This window comes from Notolepis coatsorum, assembly GCF_963971535.1.
Source record: "Notolepis coatsorum genome assembly, chromosome: 15".
In the NCBI taxonomy this organism is placed as follows: domain Eukaryota; kingdom Metazoa; phylum Chordata; class Actinopteri; order Aulopiformes; family Paralepididae; genus Notolepis; species Notolepis coatsorum.
The window spans coordinates 37036353-37060324 of record NC_140179.1 but is presented as its reverse complement, the minus strand read 5'-3'; the positions used below and the strand labels follow the sequence as shown (position 1 = coordinate 37060324).

General features: G+C 44.5%; 1 protein-coding gene across 2 annotated transcripts in view; it reads right to left on the bottom strand.

Moving 5' to 3' along the window:
• Positions 1-23972, bottom strand: part of fbxo18 (F-box DNA helicase 1) — an 85654-nt gene that overhangs the window by 6334 nt on the left and 55348 nt on the right. For both annotated transcript variants that reach the window (XM_084330145.1, XM_084330146.1), the window contains 3 exons: positions 16052-16246; positions 13106-13231; positions 3323-3429 (listed from right to left, as the gene is read on the bottom strand). In XM_084330145.1, the coding sequence (XP_084186271.1) occupies positions 3323-3429; positions 13106-13231; positions 16052-16246 (428 nt within the window). The remainder of the gene's footprint in view (positions 1-3322; positions 3430-13105; positions 13232-16051; positions 16247-23972) is intronic.

The following is a 23972-nucleotide window of genomic DNA, read 5'->3' as shown; positions in this document are numbered from 1 at the left end:
AAGTTGATTTGACACCCTCGGTGCCGCATCAGTCTCTCCCCTGAGCTCTGAGCAAATCCGCTCGCTGTTCTGTTCTTATTCTTCTTCGGCTCGCAACCGTCTCCCGGTCTGACTTCCTGTGATAACGGTCTAATCTACACTGCTGCCACCTGTCGTCACGGAGGAGAATTGCACCCATTTTGTAAAAAAATACGTACCAATCTGTGCGCCGTAAAGAGGCCGTGCAGAGGGTCGAAAAACAGGAGAATCCCGGTAAAACCGTGCGTGTTGACAGCTATGCTTTATAGATCTGACTGTTACCTGCATCTTTATAGATCTGACTGTTATCTACATCTTTATAGATCTGACTGTTACCTGCATCTTTATAGATCTGACTGTTACCTGCATCTTTATAGATCTGACTGTTACCTGCATCTTTATAGATCTGACTGTTACCTGCATCTTTATAGATCTGACTGTTACCTGCATCTTTATAGATCCGACTGTTACCTGCATCTTTATAGATCTGACTGTTACCTGCATCTTTATAGATCTGACTGTTACCTGCATCTTTATAGATCTGACTGTTACCTACATCTTTATAGATCTGACTGTTGTCTTCATCTTTATACATCAGCCATCCGATACGTGAGCATCTTTATATATCTGACTGTTATCTACATCTTTATACATCAGCCTGTTATCTAAAACTTTATACATCAGCCTGTTATCTACATCTTTATATCAGCCTGTTGATATTAGCCGTTTACCAAAATCGTTATTGGTAAATGTGAAGCTGATAAAGTAGATATAATTTGGTACAACACAAGTAACCCTGTGGCCTGTTAACGGGTCATTTAGCTGTTAAAAAAAATTAATCCTATCAATCTTTTGTGAGGTGGATGCGTTTAATTGGACGTAAAACCTACCAATGCGCTGTGTCTTGAGAGCTCGGCCGCAAATTGACCCCAGAATCTTCTAGATATTGTAACAGAATATTACACCCCTGCATTATATTATCACATTCATTTCTCGTTCATCACAAGGAGAGGGGGGGGGAGAGAGAGAGAGAGATTGTTTTAACACCGGCTTTGGCAATGTTTCCCATGTCAATAAAGACTTTGAAATTAAGTTAAATTGAATTGAGAGAGAGAGAGAGATATAAATAGAGAAAGAACAAGAGAGAAAGAACGAAAGAGAGAGAGGGAGAGAGAGAGAAAGGCTGAGTCAACAGAAATGGCTATCCGGAGGGGTCAGCCAGCATGCGCCTCAATCTCTCACCGCCCTCGCTTGTAGTGTCATTAAAAACATATTGATTCCTTTCTCAAAAGAAAATATGATTCTTCTTCTTCTTCTGGGCCAAAGACCGAAGTCCCAAAACGACTACGAGGACGGCGAATTCAGACGACTCAGCAGGCGATCTAAATCAACAAAGAACAAAAGGCAGACTGGGACAAAGTCTTGTACGGAACGTTCGTCCTCGATACGGCCAAACAAAGCTTGCAGATCCGATCATAAAGTCTAGTCACAAAGCACTCACGCGACAACACTACCCTAAAGAACTGATCACCCCTCAATCCTCCTCACGACACTTCCGCTCCGGCCAGGCAAACCTCCTCCAGCGCCCGAGGACCAAACTCCGCTCCCAGTCTGTGGAATGCTCTCCCTGACCATCTGAGAACACCACAGACCTTTTAAAAAAGGGCCTCAAAACACATTTGAACCCTTTAATCGCCATTGACGCTGGAACACGTCATTCCCCGCCATGTTCATTCTGCCGTTGACGCTGGACAGCGTCTTTGATATCAATATTTCAAAAATCTGTGATCGAAATCATATTTCTCCCCCGGAGACATGAGATGTACTGGTGAGCCCCTATCAACTCTCTAACGGTTCAAGAGCGCCATCTGGTGGCCGATCGGCCTGATCGCCCAGGGAAGAAACAGGAAGTGGAAGCTGGTGCTCATTTCAATTTGGTCCGATCACTCGCTATAGGTCCCGGGACTCGATCTCGACACAATGGATAGCGATCCGTTGCCAATAACTCGATAAACAACATGATTTGGACGTATATACTATTATACAACCTGGAAATGGATCAGGTATTTCTACATCCCATAATAGAAAAAATTCTGTTCCACGCTCATCTCCCAACGGCGAGAGGAAGCTACGGTGAGTTTCAGCGTTATTTTTTAATGTCTTCTATACTAACTGCTCTAATGATCATATCACCCACACTAGATGAATGATATAACGTTGCCCACGGAATTATAAACGACCCCCCGCCCATCCGATCAACATCAGATCATACGTAGTAACTTCTAGAAGTACGTGCAGTTGAAATTTTTTATCTCGCGCCGATTGCTATCAAACCGTATACAATCATCAATATAATGCATTTAGGGCTATAAATCACGTTCTGGAGAAAGCTGCAGAAAACGATAAAAACATACTTATACTTTAGACCGTATTTTAGTATGAATATGTGAATGAAAAAGTATAACGTTGCTACACCCTGAACAATAGATATAGGACTTTGAATGGGCCATGGTAATGTCAATTTAGCAATACAATTTAAAAAGTTATAGCCCTGCAAAGAAGGGGAACTTCTCCATGTTAAATAGGGCTGTTTTAGTTTTAGCCCTTCACATTTCCTGTTCTTTTTACTCTTTTACTAGTTTTAGCCCTACTTATTTTATGTTCTTTTTACTCTTACTAGTTTTTATGTTCTTCTACACTGTAGCGCCTTGAGACTTGTTCCACAAATATAAAGCGCCCCTACAAATTGAAAATATTATTACTAAGCTGGGACCGATTTCTCCTGCACCGGAACAGCACTACAATAGACTTCGGCTGTCAGCCGACTGGACCAGACTGAACGTGTGACCTCTCTGTAATAACAAAATATTTATTGCAGTTGTGAAACTAAACCAAGTCCAAACTTCTCAATTTCGTACATTGTTATTTTTTCATTAAATTTTTCTTACGTTTAAATATCAACATTATCTGGCCATCCTCAGAAAATACTATCAAACTCCTCTGACCTCATCTGGTCCTTCCAAAGACCCAAGAGACGGGACAGTAATATATATATATATATTACACACACACAAAATACTGTATGTGACCTGAATACTGTATGTGACCCTTATATATATTAGGGAATTACACCCCTAATATATATATATATATATATATATATATATATATATATATATATATATATATATATATATATATATAATATAATATGGCATACAGACCCTCATCTGCATCTTTGTTTACACTGTTTATTTTTCTCATATTTCAATATCTGGGCTATCTTTATGGTCGTGGTTCGTACCCCAGCCAGAGTGAGGATGTAGCTGATGCTCTTGGAGATGACCAGGGAGGTCTTGGCTCTCGTCACGGCCACGTACAGCAGGTTCCACTCGTCCTCCGCCACTTCACCTGTAGAGGACCAGAGTGCAGGGGAGGACGAGGGGTTAACGTGGGCTAAAGGCTCGATACGCGATCTAAACGTGAATGTAAACCAAAAATAAAGAAATACGAATTGAGACATGTTTTCAATCTCTAGTCAATTGTTAAATTGCATGTGCAGTTTGGTGTTGTTCTTAGAGAAATTACCGTACATTACTGTAATAGTTAGTAGTAAGTAGTGTTGTGCTTCAACCAGTGTATACATATATATATATATATACAGTGTATATATACACAGACACACAAATATAGATATACACACAGACACACAAACATAGATATACACACAGACAAACAAACAGATATATACACACAGACACACAAACATAGATATACACAGACACACAAACATAGATATACACACAGACACACAAACATAGATATACACACAGACACAAAAAACAGATACAGACACACAAACAGATATATACACAGACACACAAACATAGTTATAGATCGTATAGCTTTACGCTCTGCTCTATTGGAACTATCCCTTTATCCATTCTAATAATGAAAAAACGTTCTCCACATGTACACGCCTATTCACCTCCGCCTGGCCACACCCACATCCGCTCCTATATAAGCGGGGTCGTGGCCACACAATCAGCTCCTTCCCTACTTTCACCACGAGAAGTTTCTGTATACACCACTTTAGTTTAGTGCTGAAGTAGTTACTTAGTAAGGAGTTGCGTTGACATTGTATCTTTGTTTTTTCTCTCTCACAATTTTTTGAGAAAATAAAGCGATAATGTCTTCACCACCGGAGAGTCTAGAAGATGATGATCATTCTGACCTCCACCGGCGCTTCGCATTGGGGCACGCGTCGCTGAGCAATCCCCGCCGGCATTGTCTCCGGCTCTGCAGCTGGATACTATGCCTCGAGAGGCGGTCGGCAGTGTGAGAGCTGGCGGTCTCTCTGGGCGGGTGATGTTTTGCGACGCGAGCCTCAGGTGTGCCAGTTGTGAGGGGACAACTGTGCAGCTTACGTAAGGTCGGCTCCAGGCTAGAATCCCTTCGTTGCCGCTCATAGCAGCGTGGAGGGGGTTCTAGTTTGATGCCCCACGATAACACAGTGCTCCTCCTCAGTGAAGTCGTAGCTTTGTTTTCCTGGGGCCGTGATTCCGAGTCTGCGGTTCAATTCCCCGGGTCTCTGAAAACGGATACCCTCTGCCACCGCGCTGGCCCCGTTTTTCAAAACGAAAACACCCGGCACGAAGGATGCAAGCTTGGTGTTTCATAATGAGAATATCTCCGAGCTCAGGACAACGGGGAATATCTCCAACCTCGTACAACGGGGCTTACTGCCGATGCCGCTGTGTCTGGTAAACACCGTTCTGTGAGAGGGACGCGTGTTGCCTTTTTCCCTTTTTTCTTTTGGATAAAAAGAGGAAGAGACAGCGGCTGTCTGTAGTGTTGGCCTGTATCGCTATTTCTCACGTTATACAGCTTCAGTAGTAGCCACTTAGCTTGCTACTGTGTTAGCTGGTGGCTAAGTCGTTAGCTGGCTACTGCGTTCGGCTGGAAACGTTAGCTTGATGCTATCAGTCAGCCTGGAGTTAAGCTGTTAGCTTGTGCTACAACCATTGGCGCTAGCCGTGAGGAAGTAGCACTCTGACTACGGCGTCATCTCTGGCAGAAGATGTCGTCGGGCCTGCACCATGACCGGCCGAGGCTCATGGTGTTGGTCGCTATTTTGTATAGCTTAGGTTCTAGCATTTGGCCAAGGCTTATGTCTTTCTCTCTACTTAAAAACAGCGTTATTTGTACGCGAGTAAAAATGAACTGGGTTTTTTTGTTGTATGATGAGAAGTTGTGTGTGTGTGTAACGTTAGACAACGTGGCTTGAGTCCACAACTGGCTGGGTGTTAACCTACAGAGTTGTACATAGTGGCAGGTGATCAAACCGAACCTCGACCCTCTAATCTTGAAAAATTACAGACCTATCTCCAATCTTCCATTCCTATCCAAAGTGTTAGAACGGATCGTCGCAACGCAACTTACTGACCATTTATCAAACAATAATCTTAATGAATCATTTCAATCTGGCTTTAGAGCCTTACACTCCACCGAAACGGCGGTTACCAAAGTCACAAATGACTTACTGCTCTCTCTTGACTCAAACCTCACTTCTGTGCTCTTATTGCTTGATCTCAGTGCAGCCTTTGACACTATCGATCACTCGATTCTTCTAGGTCGGCTTGAGAATCATGTTGGCATTCGGGGTCTCGCACTAGCTTGGTTTAAATCCTATTTAACTGATAGAACACACTGCGTGGTCTATAATGATTTAACATCTGAGACCCTCCCAGTGCAATGTGGTGTCCCACAAGGCTCTGTCCTGGGCCCTTTGCTATTTTCGATTTACATGCTACCCCTCGGCGATATCATACGCAAATTTGGCATAAACTTTCATTTTTACGCTGATGACACCCAATTATATATACCTATTAAGCCAAATGATTCCTCCCAACTACAAAACCTTGAGGCCTGCTTGCTTGCCGTCAAAAAATGGATGTCGCAAAACTTTCTACTCCTTAATGCAGATAAAACTGAGATGTTAATTGTTGGCCCCCCAAACCACAGAGGCCTGTTTCAGGACATCTGCCTCAACTTTGATACCTGTCATGTATCCCAGAGCTCCACCATAAAAAACCTCGGAGTCATTTTTGATTCCTCCCTCTCATTTAATGCACATAAAAAAATGTCACCAAAATTGCATTCTTCCATCTTCGTAATATCGCAAAAATACGCCCCATTTTAACTCTGGCTGATGCTGAAACCCTGATTCATGCTTTTGTCTCATCACGTCTGGACTACTGTAATGCACTTTTTTCAGGCCTACCTAATTCAAGCACCAAAAATCTTCAACTCGTGCAAAATGCGGCTGCACGGATACTAACTAGAAAATTTGATCACATCACACCAGTTTTGTCCGCCCTACATTGGCTTCCTATCCAAGCCCGTTCTGACTTTAAAGTGCTACTCCTCACCTACAAAATTTTAAATGGGCTTGCACCGCTCTATCTATCCGATCTCATCTCCCGATACTCGCCCGCTCGTGCTCTGCGTTCACAAAATGCGGGGCTTCTATCGACCCCTAGGGTTAAAAAGAAATCCGCCGGCCACAGAGCCTTTGTCTACCGCGCTCCCTACCTGTGGAACAAATTACCTGCCGTCATCAGGGGCGCCTGCTCTGTCGAAGCTTTTAAATCCCTGCTTAAGACTCATCTTTTCTCTCTCTCCTTCAACCTACCTTGATCTCACCTGGTCGGGGACTGACCTTTAGATTAATCTGTGTAGTTTAGTTATGGTACAGGGTACTACATGGTACCACTGGGTAGTTTACTATAGGGTAGTTTAGTTAGGGTACAGGGTACTACATGGTACCACAGAGTACTACATGGTACTGCATGGCACTACAGGGTACTACATGGCTCTACATGGCACTACATGGCACTACAGGGTACTACATGGTACCACAGGGCACTACAGGGTACTACATGGCACTACAGGGTACTACAGGATACTACGGGGTACTACATGGCACTACGGGGTACTATAGGGTACTACATGGCACTACGGAGTACTACATGGTACTACATGGCACTACAGGGTACTACATGTCTGCTCCTTTGCAGCACCACAAACATGGGAACTCTCTAACTCTTACCCCCCCCCCCTCTTTCCCCCCCTGAATGTCCCGTGACTAAGACGGGGAGGACGTGACCCTCTTTGCGCCGCCCCTGTGCCTCAAATAGATCCGCTATCAACTCTATCTTTAATCTTTCAAAATGTTCAGTTGCTATCGCTATTAGCTCTATCTTTAATCTTTCAAAATGTACAGTTGCTATTGCATGCACTCATCTGTGTTTCACCACACACATGAGTGCATGCTTACCAACTGTCCGTCTGCAACACTACTATCACCAACATCTAAGAAGGGAGATCCCCCCTTGAATGGCCCTTCTAAGGTTTCTCTCCTCCACACTGCCTGTGGAGCTTTTTTCCCTATTGTTAGGTTTTAGTGAGTTTTTCCTTACCTTCGCGTGGGGTATGTCTGGGAGTGCTTGCATTCTTTCATTTATTTGCATTCATCTAAAAATGTTTGGACCTTATGGTGTTCTTGTTCTGTTCTTGACTTATTGTTAAGTTTTCTTCTTGACTTGTTTAAAGAAGACCTGTACGGCCCATGGGGACATTAACGTGTGTTGTCGGGCCCTATAAATAAATTTGATTTGATGATCAAGGGCTTGAGTCCCTCTCTTAGCTTGTTATTTTTCTTTGCTTGAGGGTAAGATAAAAATAACGGGTGGCAAGTTCACACATAAGCCAGAGCCGTGGATAAAACCCGTTTTCAAACAAGGTTATCGGCTGTGGCTGGCGTGCGTGATGTACGGCTTTACTCTACAGTGAGTATATGCTTCATCTGGCGCGCCATGCACCTGGTGTCACAGCTCTGTTTTCTTTTGGCGTCGTATCAGGGGTGAGGTGGTGAGTGAAATTATTCCCCGGTTTGCCTCCCCCCCCCCAACCCTCAAATATGATTTTGTTTACAAAACGTGTGTTGATCCACTATATTTTTGGGGATACGGTATAAACGCTCAGCTTCTGCTTGGTCGCTATTATGTATGACTTAGCAAGGCCTGTAGCTAGCACTTGGTCGAGGACTTATGTCTTCTCTCGTCATAAAAGACGGCGTTCTTCTTGCAGTAGTAAGAGTGAACTTTGCCTTTTTTATTGTATAAAGAGGGTTGTGTGTGTTCGTGTTTTTATGTTTAAGTAAACGTGGCATTGAGTCCACAACTGGGTTGGGTGTTAGCCTACAGAAGTTTACATATATAGCTCTTGTACCAAGGCCTTTGGCCCCTCTCTTTGGTCTGTTGTTTTTTCTTTATTTTAGGGTAAAGGTATAAAAATTCAGGTGGCAAGTTTTCGCACATAAGCCGTGTATAAAGCCTGTTTTTTGCACAAACGAGGTTATCGTCTGTGGCTGGCGTGCAGAATGTGAAGCTATTACCCTAACAGGTATATGCGCTTTCATGTAGAACGCTACAACTGGTGTCATGGCTCTGCTTTGTTGTTGCATTGTAGGGCTGGGCGATATGGCCAAAAACGTTATTGCAATACAATTATTAAATTATTTTCATATAACTCGATATCGATAATTATCGTCGATATAATGTCTGTCAAGTTTAATTAACTTCTTATGCCCGGCGCCGATGGACGGGCTATTAATAGACTTGTTTTGCTGCTGCGAATGTCTCGAGTTGATGTCGTCATCAGTCCGCGCACGTTAGCAGTTAGCCAGAGCAAGCGGTGTATCCCATGACAATGTACTAAATATGACCCTAAAATACTCCGTTCCGCCCCAATACATTGCAACGACGTCCACCGTATACCCCACACTAATATAACCGTGGCCTCAGAATTCACGCCACACACCCACTCGGCACGTAAACTATAAAATAGCGCCGTGCAAGCTAATTATCCTAGCCAGCCTTGTTTCCTATGTACTAAATATCACCCTAAAATACTCTGTTCCACCCCAATACATTGCAACGACGTCCACCGTATACCCCACACTACTATAACCGTGGCCTCAGAATTCACGCCACACACCCACTCGGCACGTAAACTATAAAATAGCGCCGTGCAAGCTAATTATCCTAGCCAGCCTCGTTTACTACTTGAGTCCTACCTCTCTACCCAGAGGTGCATCGCGGGGTCTCCTTCCGCTGTCGGCCATCTCCTTCACTGATTGGTTGTTAGTGCGTGTGCTCATATCCAAGCTTGGAAAATCAATATATCGAAACTTTGCGACCACGTTTCATGTTTATTTCGAGGAAATAATTTATCGCGATAGTTATCGTTATCGTTTTATTGCCCAGCCCTATTGCATCGTATCAGGGGTGAGGGGTCATAAGGGGTGGACTAATAAACCCCTCCCCCCTTTACTGATTGGCCAAGAGGATGGGCCTGCTGCCTGTCAGTCTCCCTGTCGGCTGAGGGGTCAGCGCATCACAGGGAGGGGGAAGGGGGGTTCCCTGGTTCCACTCAATATTAGGATGGGTGGGTCACAGGATTTCCCCGGCCATGAAATACATCACTGGGCGCGTTTTCCCTATTGGCCATGAGACATCCGTGAGTTTTCAGGCTCTGTGCTGCAGACCACTGTCATTGTCAAAGTTGGATGATGCGATGCATTCGAAGACTGTTTGTTTTCTGCTCTGCTCTCTATTAAAGTGTGTATTGGGCCGTTGGTCACTTGGCCCAATTATTACATATTTTTCAATTGTTACTCACGTAGAGGTCTCTCTGGGGAAACCTCTGTCTTCCCCTCTTATATAAAGAGCAGAATTTACAGGGTTTACCCTCAGACGCGTCATATGAGACCCGTGTCTGTGTCTTATAGGCCGGCTTCCTGCTGCTCGTCCCAGACAGCATGGAGGAAACATTGTCTGGTGTTTCTTATTAGAATTCGCCGTCGATGTGTTTCGGGTTCTCGACGTGCATATAGCGCTGGCCCTGGGTGCTTTCAATGTGGAACCACTTTAGGGGCTGGCACGCCTTTGGTTACCCAATTCATAGAAACGGCGTTTTTTATGCGGGCGGCTGGGAAGGAGATTTTTATCTCTACCAAGTGCCAGTGCACTAGGTTAGACTCGACGGCTCATGTGCATCTCCGGGGGGAGATGATGGAGTAGATCAAAACATTGGCGGAGGGGTCTCACGCCCATGAGGTGGGCCACCAGGAGCAGTGCGTTCACGTACTGACCGTCTTGGTGGCCGCCCTCTGTGATGTTTTGGATCGACACTCTTACCTACCCCCCTCTTAGGACTGGGGATGGCGGCGTGACTAGGACACGGGACTGGTTCTGGTCGCGCCGGACCAGGTCAGTTAACCCGTTGCCCGCCGGGGCGCAGATCTGCTGTTCTGGTACCCTGAAGGACTTTGTGCTTTTCCGGGGGGAAAATGCCGGGTCGGACCGGGCGTCGCAGGGATTGATGTCGTGGATGTGTGTGTCATGTGTATGCCACCACGAGTTGCCCTTAACCGTTTCCCGGCCAACCACGGAGATGTCCGTGTTTCGGATCCACCGCTAGAGGGCCATCCACGGACATGTCCGTGGCAAGGTTGTTTTGGCTTTTATTCCATTTTAATAACCTACTCGATGTCACCGAGCAGCACTGCAGAATTACCCTACTCTTTGAATTCGAAAAAGTGCATTACCTTAGGGGCGCTATCTCGATAATGCAGTGTTCCCTGTGGCAGAAGTTGTCTCGTTTTTTCTGGATCTCCAATGTAGTTTTCTGCTAACCTGAAGCTATGCCTATAGCATGTAGCACGGAATACGTTTTGGGACGCGGATTTCAGTGTGCAGTAAAGGAATATATGATCAGCCAATGGACATATCGATCTACCAGATGGCGATCGATAACTGGGAAATCCTTTGGAGGATCCAACCGGGCCACGGTAAGATCTTTTTCACGTAAATTACACGCTGATCAGGCCTTGTTATGATAGCCATCCACCCGATCAGCGAATGTGGCTACTGAGGCTAACACGGTTATTGGTAATCAATAATCAGAAACGATGTTCCCCCCCCCCCCTTTCATGCATTCATGGTGGACCATCATACCGATCATATGCAGTTTGATTTTTAACTGTAGCTTCTCTATAGCCAAAATACCATTGGATTTAACGTTAGTAGCTTAGTGCCCTGTATCTCGCCTTCCAGGAAATATACTAGCCCAAATCCCATATAACGCTTATATTCAAGATGCTATAAAATGAGAACGTATTGATGAAAAAATTATTTCTTTAAGCCATTTTGAAGGGACGGTTTATGGTCTCAATTGACAATGAGAATGGACAGATAGCAATACTATAAAGTATAGATTTAGCTCTACAAACAGCCTCACGGACTATGCAAGTCTGTTTAGAAATGCTGGCTAGAGTGATATTAGATGGATCCAAATGGCCCTGAATGTGTTAACAGTGATGTGTTCCATACTGTGTTGTACCTTGCGCTGTGTTAGGGGGCTTGTCCTTCTCCATTTGTTTCTCCCCTCCCTCCCTGCTAGGACGGGGATGGGAGGGAGCTGTTGGGGGGGGTTGCTGTCAACTCCTCTAGGCATCCCTGTGTAGGTCCCGGTCCGCCAGGGCCAGGTCCGAACTCGTTCTCGTCAACCTGTTGGCCTGGGTTAACCCTTTGAAGACTGAAACACTTGTACTGCTTGTATAGCCTGTGTATACGCGCAGTTATGTTTCTGAGTTTTCTTTGTGGGTTAAGGGAACAACCGCCTCCTGTTAAACTAAACATAGGGGGGTGGTTGGTTCCCCGGTGTGTTGGTAGCAGAGTCGACTCTCGGGTTGAGGCCGGGCCTGACCCCGTCTGCCCGAGAGTATGCCCCCGCATCTTTCATGACGTCTGCCAATTGGGTCAGCCTCTTCTTTGAACCTCGAACCCGCTGGAATTGGCGGGGTCGGGTTTGTGGAGGTTGTGACATGATGCACAGCATACCGAACACCCTTTCCGCCGGGATACTGTTCTTGCAGTAGACCCTTTAGGCGCCTGTCTAGTCCGCAGTGCTCCGGGCACAGGTCGAGTTCTGCTCTTGGGGCCTGTTGCCTGGATCGAAGGATCAACCTCCTTGAAGGGTTGTCTCCCTGGCATGCCGACTGGCCCCGCAGTGTTGTGGGGGGGTAGCCGCTTGAGGAGAGTGCTTCAGACCGGCGTGCCAAGGGGGGAAGGGCCTTCACTTGATTTGGGCCCTGTCCGATACGCTGGCGATGTGGGGGTGTCACCAGTGGTGGGGTCTCGATGCCGTGGCCTCGTTGGACTCACCAGGCCTCTTTTTCAGGGGGTCCTAGTCCTCGGGTTGTCCTAGGGCTGGGACATCCTCCGCTGCTGCGGCCTTGCCACAGGGTTGGGTTCTTGACCTTCGACCCTGTGATGTTGGGGGCTGTGACGTTATTTTTAGCTTAACGTCCGTTCCCTGGTGGCATGTGGGATGCACGCTCGAGTGGTCGCGGGCCCTTCTGAACAAAGGTAAGTCCCACGGTCTGCTCACCCTGTGCGTTTGAGGTGCTAAACCCTCTTCGCACAGTCGGACGCACAGTCGGATCTGATATCCCTCCCGTCCTCCACTAGGGGGGGCCGCGGATCCTCCCCGGTTCTGATGGTTGTAGGGGGCCTCAGCGGGTACATCTGTCGAGCTTTTCGGTCTGCTCAGCTCCTGTGTTCCAATAGAGCAGAGCGTAAAGCTATACGATCTATAATGTAAGGTTATTCTATAACCCTAGTTATATGAGTATAGCGAGCGCTCTGCTCTGACTCACTGAGGGCCCCACGGTCTTCTCCTTTGGTGGTGAAAAACTTGGGAAGGAGCTGATTGTGTGGCCACGACCCCACTTATATAGGAGCGGATGTGGGTGTGGCCAGGCAGAGGTGAATAGGCGTGTACATGTGGAGAAAGTTTTCTCATTATTAGAATGGATAAAGGGATAGTTCCAATAGAGCAGAGCGCTCGCTATACTCATATAACTAGGGTTATAGAATAACCTTACGATATACACACAGACACACAAACATAGATATACACACACACACAAACAAACACAGATATACACACAGACACCTACGCCAGGCGAAGTTGGTGACCCGGGCCAGGTTGTGTCGAGCCGAGGGGACTTTGGCGAAGTCGTCAGTGACCACCACAGTGTCGAACTCCAGACCTTTGGCCTTGTGAACAGTCCCCAGGATGAAGTCTGCCACAGAGAAACACAGCATCCATCAATCAATAAACGTGATCAATATTTGGAATGGCGATCAGGAATTGGATTAATCTTTTTGCAGAACATCTGATGTGAGGTAAGGACTCTATTTTACCAGTATTGGGGTAATCAGATGTTTTTTTCATATCGATCACAATGTGTGTGTGACTGTGTGTGCATGTATGACGTTAGCGCTGACCAGGTCATGGATAATCGATTTTTCAGCCCGCTTCTCTAGCATGCATAAGTACACATACTATCGATAATCTAGCGTTTATTTGAAAACGATTCGTGTTTCGTGATAACACAGACAACCTCAACGAATACACTGAAACGGTGCTTGACTTTGTCTGTACTCTGGTAGAAGAAACAATCCCCTCTACCACAATTAGAATTTACCCAAGTCTTGGGTAGATAAATCCGTCCGTGAGGCTCTGAAAGTGCGCACCTCAGCATACAACGCCGGGCTTGTGACAGGCAACATGGATGAACACAAGACGGCAAGATAAAACGTCAGGAGAGCAGTAATAGAGGCAAAACGGCGTTATAGGGACAAAGTTGAACTTCAGTTTGAACAGGCTGACTCTAGAGGCATGTGGCAGGGCCTCAGAACGATGACAGATTACAAAGGCATCTCCCTCAAGCTGAACAGTGACATCTCCTTAGCGAATGATCTCAATACCTTCTATGCGAGGTTTGAGGCGGTGAATAACAACACCAGCCTACAAACCACTGCAATGGAGGGGGGGGGGGGCTGCCGATGGAGATTCAGTGTTCAGAATAACAGAACATGAGGTGAGGAGGACCTTTAAGAAAGTGAATATCAGGAAGGCAGCAGGACCGGACGGTAGGGGTGGGAATCACCAGTTTCATCATGATACGATACGATATCGATTCTTTGGACAACGATACGATATTTGCCGATATCACAAAGTCTCTCACGATACAATACGATACGATTAGATTCAGGTGCCTGCAATCGATATGAGATGATATCATATGCCCATTTAACACAATCAGTAACATTTAGATCAACTAAAAAAGGTAATGAAAATATCATTTGACATTTGTATTTTTGAGCTCTTCCAGACATTTAAACGGACACATGTCAAAACGGAAATGTACCAATAAAAAAACAATCCGTTTTGTACATGTTGACTGCAAGCAAGTTATTTATAAGCGAGGTGTTTAAGACCCATAGCCATAATTTAAGATATAGTTTAAGCGTTCGCAAATATCCCTGACCTCCCATTGACTAAAGCGCTGGCACTCAAGGGGTTATCTGGGCAAAGGGGCGTGACGGTGGCACCCAATGTGTTAAGGCCCGACAACACACGTTAATGTCCCCATGGGCCGGACACGTCTTCTTTAAGGCCCGACAACACACGTTAATGTCCCCATGGGCCGGACACGTCTTCTTTAAGGCCCGACAACACACGTTAATGTCCCCATGGGCCGGACACGTCTTCTTTAAGGCCCGACAACACACGTTAATGTCCCCATGGGCCGGACACGTCTTGTTTAAGGTCCGACAACACACGTTAATGTTCTTTCTTAACACCGCTGGGTTGGACTGAATCCTCACTATGGCTTCCCTCCACCGGGTTCGGTCCATGGCCACCTCCGGGTCGGTGCTGAATGCTCTTGTCATCAGCTTCCTTCCTCTAAACGCATCCACATTACTGCCTTCACCCAGTCATCAGCTTCCTTCCACACAACGTGTCCGTGTGCCTCAGTCTGCCTCTCCTCTCCTCACCCGCAATCGCGTCCACTCCCATCCCTCAGTTCTGCGCTCGTCTTTCTCTCTCTCTCTCTCAGTGACACGCCGCACATCCATCTGATCCGACTAAACCGCTTGTAATAAAAGATGCGTGTGTGCATGTTCTTTGGAGCGCTTAAAAAGGGTGTGGCTTGTGTATATTTACTAGGGGTGGGAATCAGCCCACGATATACGATATTGTCACGATACCAGTCACAATATATGATATTATCACGATACCAGTCGCGATATACAATATTATCACGATACCAGTCGCGATATTGTGATTTAGTACCTTTTTAGAACAGAAATGATGTGGAGAATGGAAAACTTTGTTAAAAATGATTATTATTATTTATTTATTTAAAATAGACACTTGCCGGTCTATATTTTTTTTTGATCCACTTTTTCTCCCATTTTCTATATTTTCTCCCATCCCAATTTCGTATCATCCAATTCAACCCTCCCCTGTCACAAACGCTGTTTCTTGCCTCCCACAAGCCGGCTGCAATGTGGACTAAGTCATACATAGCACAAGTCCCCTCTGGTACTTGAGGTAACAGCAGTCGCATCTTTTCACCTGCGCAGCTCGATCTCTCAGTGGCGAGGAGTAACGCGTGGGAGGCTCACGCTGCCCCCGACACTTCCTGATTCTACTGCGCAGGCGCACCAACCGACCTGTAGGAGTCGCTGTCCACAACGCCCGATCCCCACCCATCAGTTTCCCACCCCCTAATACGGCCAATGTGTATTAGTATGAACGACCAGCTAAACTGAAAGCAATGTGGAGCGCTGGGCTCGAACAGGCGAGCCCAGCGTCTCCGCATTCGTGGCGAGTGCCTTGCCCACTACGCCACGTAGCCGCCCGCACTTGCCGGTCTATATTTAATATCGGCACGTAAAATATTATAATAATAATAATAATAATAACTTCGTTTTATATAGCGCCTTTCATAAGACCCAAGGTCGCTTTACATACAGCAATATATTGCTGTATCTTTTTCCCCCCACCACTATTATCGACACACCTCATAACCTAAAATGTGTGTGTGTACCTGCGTTTCGGTAGTCATTCTCGGAGGCGGCGTAAATGCGATTGACCAGTTCGGGGATGCGGCTGTTGAAGCGCTCCACCACGGTGAGCTTGGCACACAGCTCCAGGTCCTCCGTGCGGTTAGCGTAGTTCTTCAGGCCGAAGAAGCCGCCGTTCTTAGATTTCAGGAAGGTACGGATGAAATGATCCTCAACAGCTGTGTTATCACAAGGAAGAAGAGAGAGGGGGGGGGAGGGAGGGAGAAAGAGAGGGGGGACACAGAGAGAGAAAGAGGGGGGGAGAGAGGGGGGAGACAGAGAGGGGGGAGGGAGAAAGAGGGGGGAGAGAGAAAGAGAGGGGGAGAAAGAGAGAGGAGACAGAGAGGGGGAGAAAGAGAGGGGAGAGAGAAAGAGGGGGGAGAGAGGGGGTGGAGAGAGAAAGAGAGGGGGGGAGAGAAAGAGGGGGGAGCGAGAGAAAGAGGGGGAGAGAGAAAGAGGGGGGGGTTGAGATAGAGAAGGAGGGGTCACACAGAGAGGGGGGAGGGAGAGAGGGGGGAGAGAGAAAGAGAGGGGGGGAGAGAGAAAGAGAGGGGGGGACACAGAGAGGGGGAGAGAGAAAGAGGGGGGGGAGAGAGAGAAAGAGAGGGGGGAGACAGAGGGGGGAGGGAGAGAGAAAGAGAGGGGGGGACACAGAGAGGGGGGAGGGAGAGAGAGAGGGGGGAGAGAGAAAAAGAGAGGGGGGGGTGACAGGTAGGTTGGCTAAAATATGCTTCGTTTTATAAATGTGTATTGATAACATAGTGCTGTAATTAAATGTTCTAATAAATATGCATGATCAAGTTCAACAACGTGTGCTTTTATTTTGATATTCCTTAATTCCACGTTGAAATTATGCGATACATTAAGTGTGGGGTCGCCAAAGAAATTCCTGAATAAAATGCAATATAACATGCCTACTTTCTTTCTTTGCTTGAAAGACATGTCAATATCCAACACTCAGGGCTCCAGACTGCAACCGTTTTCAAATACACAAATATACTATGGCTGACCCCGATTAGTCGACTAATCGATTGAAAGGAACCGTAGTCGACTGCCAACATCTTAGTCGAATGCAAAAAAAAAATTATAAAAAAAGGAAATTATTAAAAAAAAAGTATTCTTTCCAAAAGAGGTCTAGAAGCGTGCCTAACGCTAATGGCGCACCAGAGAGGCTAACTGCCTAATAAAACGGGCATAGAGGCACTGAAAGAGGGTTTTTTTTTTTTTAAACTTCCGTTTTTATTTTCATTTCTTTCAACAACATACATAGACAATACATTTCAGCATAAAGCATAAAGACTTATCAACAAGAAAATAAAAATAAAACAGATAAGACAAAAATGAGAAAAGAAAAAGTGTGGCCTTTGGTCCATTCTATATTTGCATCCTTTATTTACATGTTCAATCATTTCCTTGTATCATTTTCAATCCCCTGTGATGTTGTTCCTTCCCCTCCTATATTCTTCCCACTTTTCCCATTTCGATTTAAACTTCTCCTCTTGCAGATGCGTGATTCTCTCCATTTCCTGTATCCCTTCTACTATTTCTATCCATTGTTCCTTCGTCTGCGCTTCTACCCTGTACCACAGTTTAGTTAAAGCTTTTTTGGCTGCCACTATTAGTATCTTAATAAGTATTTGTCTTCCCCTTGAATTCCTTCCTGATAGGTTCCCCAGATACAACACTTGGCCTTCCTGGGGTATTTCGTATCCTATTATTTCATTTATTATCTCTCCTATCTCTTTCCAGTAGTTCCTTATTTTCTGATATCTCCAGAATATGTGTGTGTGGTTCGCTATTTCTTGTCCACACTCCCTCCAACATGGTTTCTGTGCTGGTGTGTAATTGCCCTGTATTTCTGGCGTTATAAAGAATCTAATTGTGTTTTTCCACCCAAACTCCCTCCATAGCCTTGATCCTGTGGTTGATTGTTGTGTCTTACATGTGTTATACCATTCCTCCTCTGTTATCTCTATTTCTAACTCTTTCTCCCACTTTTCTTTTATATACAATGTTGTATTTCCCTTACTGTCCATTATTGCCTGATATAGTGCTGATATCACCCTCCCCTTCCTTCCTTTGTATGATTTTACCATTATCTTAACACTTTCAGAGCCGGCCGTGTTTTCCTTTTTACCCCCTTGAATGCCCAGCAACCACTTCAATGTTAGCGTTAATATCGCCTAATCTATGTTTTAAATTATGGCTATGTGTCTAATCTGCCCGTCACTTATCAATGACTCATTTTCCAGTCAACATTGTCGAAGCGGATTGTTTTTTTAACGGTTAATTTCAGTTTTATATAATTTTGAAAAGCCCTTGTTTTCACGGAAAATATAAAGATTCTGTGATAATCGCCCTTTACTGGAATATTCTAGAACGTTGTCATTTTTCGGCCTATTTATGAATCGTTTTCAAATAAACGCTAGATTATCGATAGTATATGTGTATGTATGCACGCTGGTGCCGCGAGCTGAAAATCGATTATCACATCTGAGCGCCTGGTGGGGCTGGTTTACCAACAGTAGACTCGGTTGATGAAATATGAATTCAGATCGCTAATAAAAAAATAAAACAATATTTGTCGTGATGTGCATTCAGGCGTTGGGCTGATAACACGAGTTAGGTCGTGATGGGCATTCAAAGTGTTAATTACCCCATTCTGTTCTTTGTCTCTGTCTTGCTTTATTTCCTTGTTATAGTAATCTCTAATCTGTAAATATCTAAAGTGGTCTCTATTCTCTAGTCCGAATCTTTCTTTCAATTTTTGTAGTCTGCATCTCCCCTCCTTCTATCATTGTACATATTGCTGTTATCCCCCCCCGGTTCCCATCTTTTGAACCCATGGTCCTCTATCCCTGGTTTGAATTTGTTGTCGTGTGTTATCCATCTCAGTATCTTGGATTCTTTTTCTAGCTTGTATTTCTTTACTATTGTGTTCCATATGTCTATAGTGCATTTGGTAATTGGGTCTAGTAGTTGTTTCTGTCTTCTGAACAGCTCCCTATCTCCTATCAGTGCCTGCACTTTGAATCCCTCTCTTTTGGTTTCTATATCTTTTCATTTGGCCTCATAGTTCACATTGCACCAGCATGCTACTGTTCTAAGCTGTGCTGCATAGTAATAGCTTTCTAAACTGGGTACTGCCATTCCTCCTTTTTCCTTTGGTAGTTGTAGAGTCACATATCTGATCCCTGGCCTTTTCCCCCCCCGAAATGAATCTTGATATCTGTCTGTCCCATTCCCTGAATTGTTTTTGTGGTATTAATATACCGTAATTCCTCTAATAGTAACCGGGTCTCAAATACAAGCCGGGTCTCTATTAATGGCCGGGTGCGCTCTTGAGCTAAGCAATTATAAGCCGGCCTCCTAATACAAGCCGGGTTACTAATATACTGAGCTGCATACTGAGCTAGTTACTTGATTTCACTTTGAAAACGTTGAAATGACCAGTGACCACCTGTAATTGCACTGTTTACTATTTCATACAGTACTTGGTTTCAATAAATGAACCCAGTACATTTGACTGGGTTCAAACTGACACAAAATGTTGATTTATTCATTATGATCCGTTTGAAAATTTGAAATATAGGCCTCCCTCTTATACAGGCCTCCTCCTAATACAAGCCTGGTACCCGCTACAGTTGAAACAAATACAAGCCGGGGTTACTATTAGAGGAATTACGGTAGGTAGAGAATGAAATAGGTATAATAACCTTGGTAATATGTTCATCTTAATGATTTCGATCCTTGAGCTGAAATCTAGGGGCATTACTGTCCATCTTTCTAGGTCTCTCTTGATTTTCTGATTGATCTGTGTATAGTTTGCATCGTATAACCCATCCACCCCTCTTGTAATGTTTACCCCTAGGTACTTGATCCTGTCCATGTCCCATTGAATTTAGTATTTTTCTTTGATCTCTATCGCTGGCGTGTAGTTCAGTGCTAAAGTCTGTGTCTTCGTCACGTTGAGTCTATATCCTGAGTAGTATCCATATTATGTCAGTAAATCCATCAGTGTCGGAAAGCTTGTGTCTGGTTGTCTCATATACACTATCACGTCGTCTGCGAACAGTCCCAATTTATGTTCTGTTCCCCTTATCTCCACCCCTTTGATGTCTTTGGTCTGTCTAATTAGTTGAGCCAGTGGTTCGATGAATACATCGAAGAGCGTCGGCGAAAGACAACAACCCTGTCTGGTAGCTCTCTCTAGTTTAATCCGGCCCGTCAAACTACCATTTACCTTAATCCTAGCCGTCGATTCTTGATATAATGCCCTAATTTTTTCATAGCGTTTTTGTCTAATCCAAATTTCTCCAATACTTTATATAGAAATATCCAGCTTACACTGTCAAAGGCTTTTTCTGCATCTAGGCTAACTAATACTGCACTTCCTCCTTCCTTTTGTATCTCCTCTACCACCTGCACTGTTATCCTGTGTCTGTCTTCCTTTAATGAATCCGGTCTGGTCTTCGTCTATAATGTCATAAATGTCTAAAATCTTTTGGATATTATTGATTTATACATCTTGTAATCTACATTAAGTATGGACACAGGTCTGAAACTGCTACATAGTTCTCTATCTTTCCCTTCTTTTGGAATTGTAGTAATTATGGCCTCTTTCCATGAAGGTGGCATTGTGCCTTTTTCCATTGCGTGTCTGAATGCTGCTTCTAATATGGGGCTCAGTTCCTGTCTAAATGTTTTGTAGAATTCCGAGGGGAATCCGTCGCTACCCGGTGACTTACTACTCTTTGCTTTACTGATCGCATTCCATACTTCCTGTTCTGTGATCTCTGCATTTAATATTTCGTTCTGTTCCTTCCCTATCGATGGTAGATAAAAAATTTCTAAAAATGAGTCTTCTCCTCTTCTCCTGGCGCTATCGGTTGTGTGTATAGCTTCTTATAATATTCTTCAAATGTCTTCTCTATTTCAGCTGGTTCTCTCAGTATTTTGTTTGTGTTCGTGTCCCTTATTGTGTGTATTGTGTTCAGTTTTTGTTGTGTCCTGATTAGTCTAGCTAAAAGTCTGGTCGCTCTCGGTCCCCCTTCATAGTATGTCTGCTTCATGTATCTAGCTTTCTTCTCTATTTCTGTCAGCAGTTCTTTGTTTATCTTTCCTCTAACTTCCTTTACCTCTCTAAGTGTCTCTTGGTTCTTTGAGCTTTGGTGTTCTTTCTCTAATTCGTTCAGTTTCTTTATCAAGTTCTGGTATGTCTCTATAATGCCATCTTTGCTATACATTTTCCACCTATTACTACCTTTAGTGCATCCCATAAAATGTTTGGGTCCACCTCTCCATTATCATTTTCTTCTCTGTATCTAATTATGTCTTCCTTTACTTCATTAACCAAACCTTTGTTATTTATTACATTACATTACATTCAGTCTCCAAACTGTATTTCTCCGTCTACTTTTAAGATTCACTGTCAGATATATTGCGCTATGATCTGATATGTCCGTTACCCCTATCCTGCATTCTTCTACCCTGTATCTGTCCCCTGTTGTCATGAGAAAATAGTCTATCCTTGAATATGTTGTGTGTGGATGCGAATAATGTGTGTATTCTCTATCTAGTGTGTGCATTGCTCTCCATATGTCCATGATTCCTAATTCTGCCATTTGTATATATTTGCTAATGTTTGTCCTCCATTTTTTTTGTGCTTGTGTCTATGTCATAGTTCAGTACTACATTGAAATCATCTGTACAGATCAGGACCCCTTCCAACGCTATGATATCAAAGATCGTTTCAAATAGATATTTCTCACTGACTGGTGGAGCATACACATTCACTAGTGTTACCATTTGACCTTCCATTTCCCCTTGACCATTACATACTTTATCCCTTATTTCCCTGATCATTTCAAACTTCACTGTGTTCTCAATTAGTATAGCTACTCCTCTTCTAAGCTTCTGTTTAAAAGAACTATAGAACAGATTTTCATACCCGAATCTCTTCAACTTTTCATGTTCTTGTTATATTAGATGTGTTTCTTGTAAGAAGATGACCTGCGCCTCCTCTTTCTTAAGTTTCGTCATCACCTTACTCCTCTTGATCGGATTATTCATACCATTCACATTCAACAACATCATTTTTATACCCTTAACTTGTGTCATATTTCTTTTCCAATTATTTTCCCGTTCTACCCATGTCACATAAAATAATATTTGTGGTTGTAGCCTCTGCTATCTATGTCTGATTTACATACATATAACCATAATAAACATTAACATCCACATTAACACTTGGAACTTCCATGGCATTTGAGGGTCTCACTCGTACCCCTCTTTCCCCCGCTGGTGGGTGGGGAGTAGTGGCTCTCCTAGTGAGAGGGCTCCCCCTAGTGGCTAAAAAATTGTGCACTATATATGTCCAACTCGTACTGTGTGCGACCTCCGAGCTCCCGGTCATAAGCTCTGTATTAGTCACTTTCATGTTCCCGTCTAATTGTATTATGAGTCACGTGTAATCCTGTGGTTCTTTCATGTCCGTCTCAATATATCTCTTGAATCCCCATGTCCTTTTTAATATTTTTTTTTATATAACTTTTGGTATAATTATCTCGCATGTACTTTACCATCTTCTCCTTGCATAAGTCCTTCTCATGTATACATTAACCTGTATTGTGTGTGTATTGTACTTATCCTCCCTTGGATCACCGTGTCCCCTCTCGTCTCCTCTCGGCCCCCCTTCTCCGTGTCTTTGCGTCTTCCTTCTCAGTTGATCTGCTTTGAATCGATTCAGATCACCTTCACCTTCCCGTTCTCCTCGCCTTTCCCTCGTCCCTCGACCCTGGTCCATCTTCTCGTTCTCTCCAACAGCGTCGGTCTCTCCTCTTCTCCTCCCGGCACCTTCCATCCTCTTCGGTTCATGTCACTCGCCATATACCTTTGCGCCTTCATTCCAATGGACCTTCAATTGTGATTGACATTTTATTCCTTTTTAGTCTTTTTTATCTGAACATAGCTCCGACGCTTTACCGCCACCTCTGTCACATAGTCATGGTCATGGTCGAAGGTTACTTTCTGTCCCTCCACCTCCATCTTCGTCTGCCAGGCTGCTCTGAGGATGCTTTCTTTGACTTCGAATTCCAAGAAATTAACTATAACTGCTCTCGGTGGTTTGTCCAACCGTGGCTTCGGCACCAGTGTCCTGTGTGCTCTTTGAATCCCTGTCTTGTCGAGTTCCGTCATCTTCAATTCTCTTCGAATTAGGCTGTCTACATATTTGATCATAGATTCTCCTTCCATCCCTTCTTTCAGTCCCCATATTCGTATGTTGTTTCTCCTCGACCTCCCCTCCAAGTCCATTAACTTTTCTCTCAATATGTTCTGTTGTTCGAGCGTCTCCTTTAGAATATCTTGTATATCTGTAGTCCATTCCTCGGTTTCAGCCGCCCTTCCTTCCAACATCTTTATGTCTTTCTCTTGTTCCTGTAGTTTTCCATCCATTGCCTCGAGTACCTTATCCATTTCCTCTCTGAGCTCATCCTGCCCTTTCTTTAACTCTTCCCCGAGTCCATCGATGTTGTTTTGGATATTCTGCGTGCTCGCCTGGATAGCCATTGTGTTAGCTTGTATGCTAGTTTGTAGCTCTTGGTGAGCTGTTGCGTTAGCCTGTTGGCTAGTCAACACGCTATCTTGCATGTCCTGCGTGTTAGCTTGTATGCTAGCTTGTACGCTAGTTTGTATGCTAGTTTGTATAGCTTGGATATCCTTTGCGTTAGCTTGCATGTTAGCGTGTAGCTCTTGGATAGCCTTTTGGTTACTCACCGCGTTAGCTTGCATGTTATCTCGTAGCTCTTGTATGCTCGCTTGTATGTTCGCTTGCATCTTCGCTTTCCAGGCGGGTTCCACAGGCTCCACTTCTCTGTCTTCCTGAGTCATGCTCGCCTGATCTAC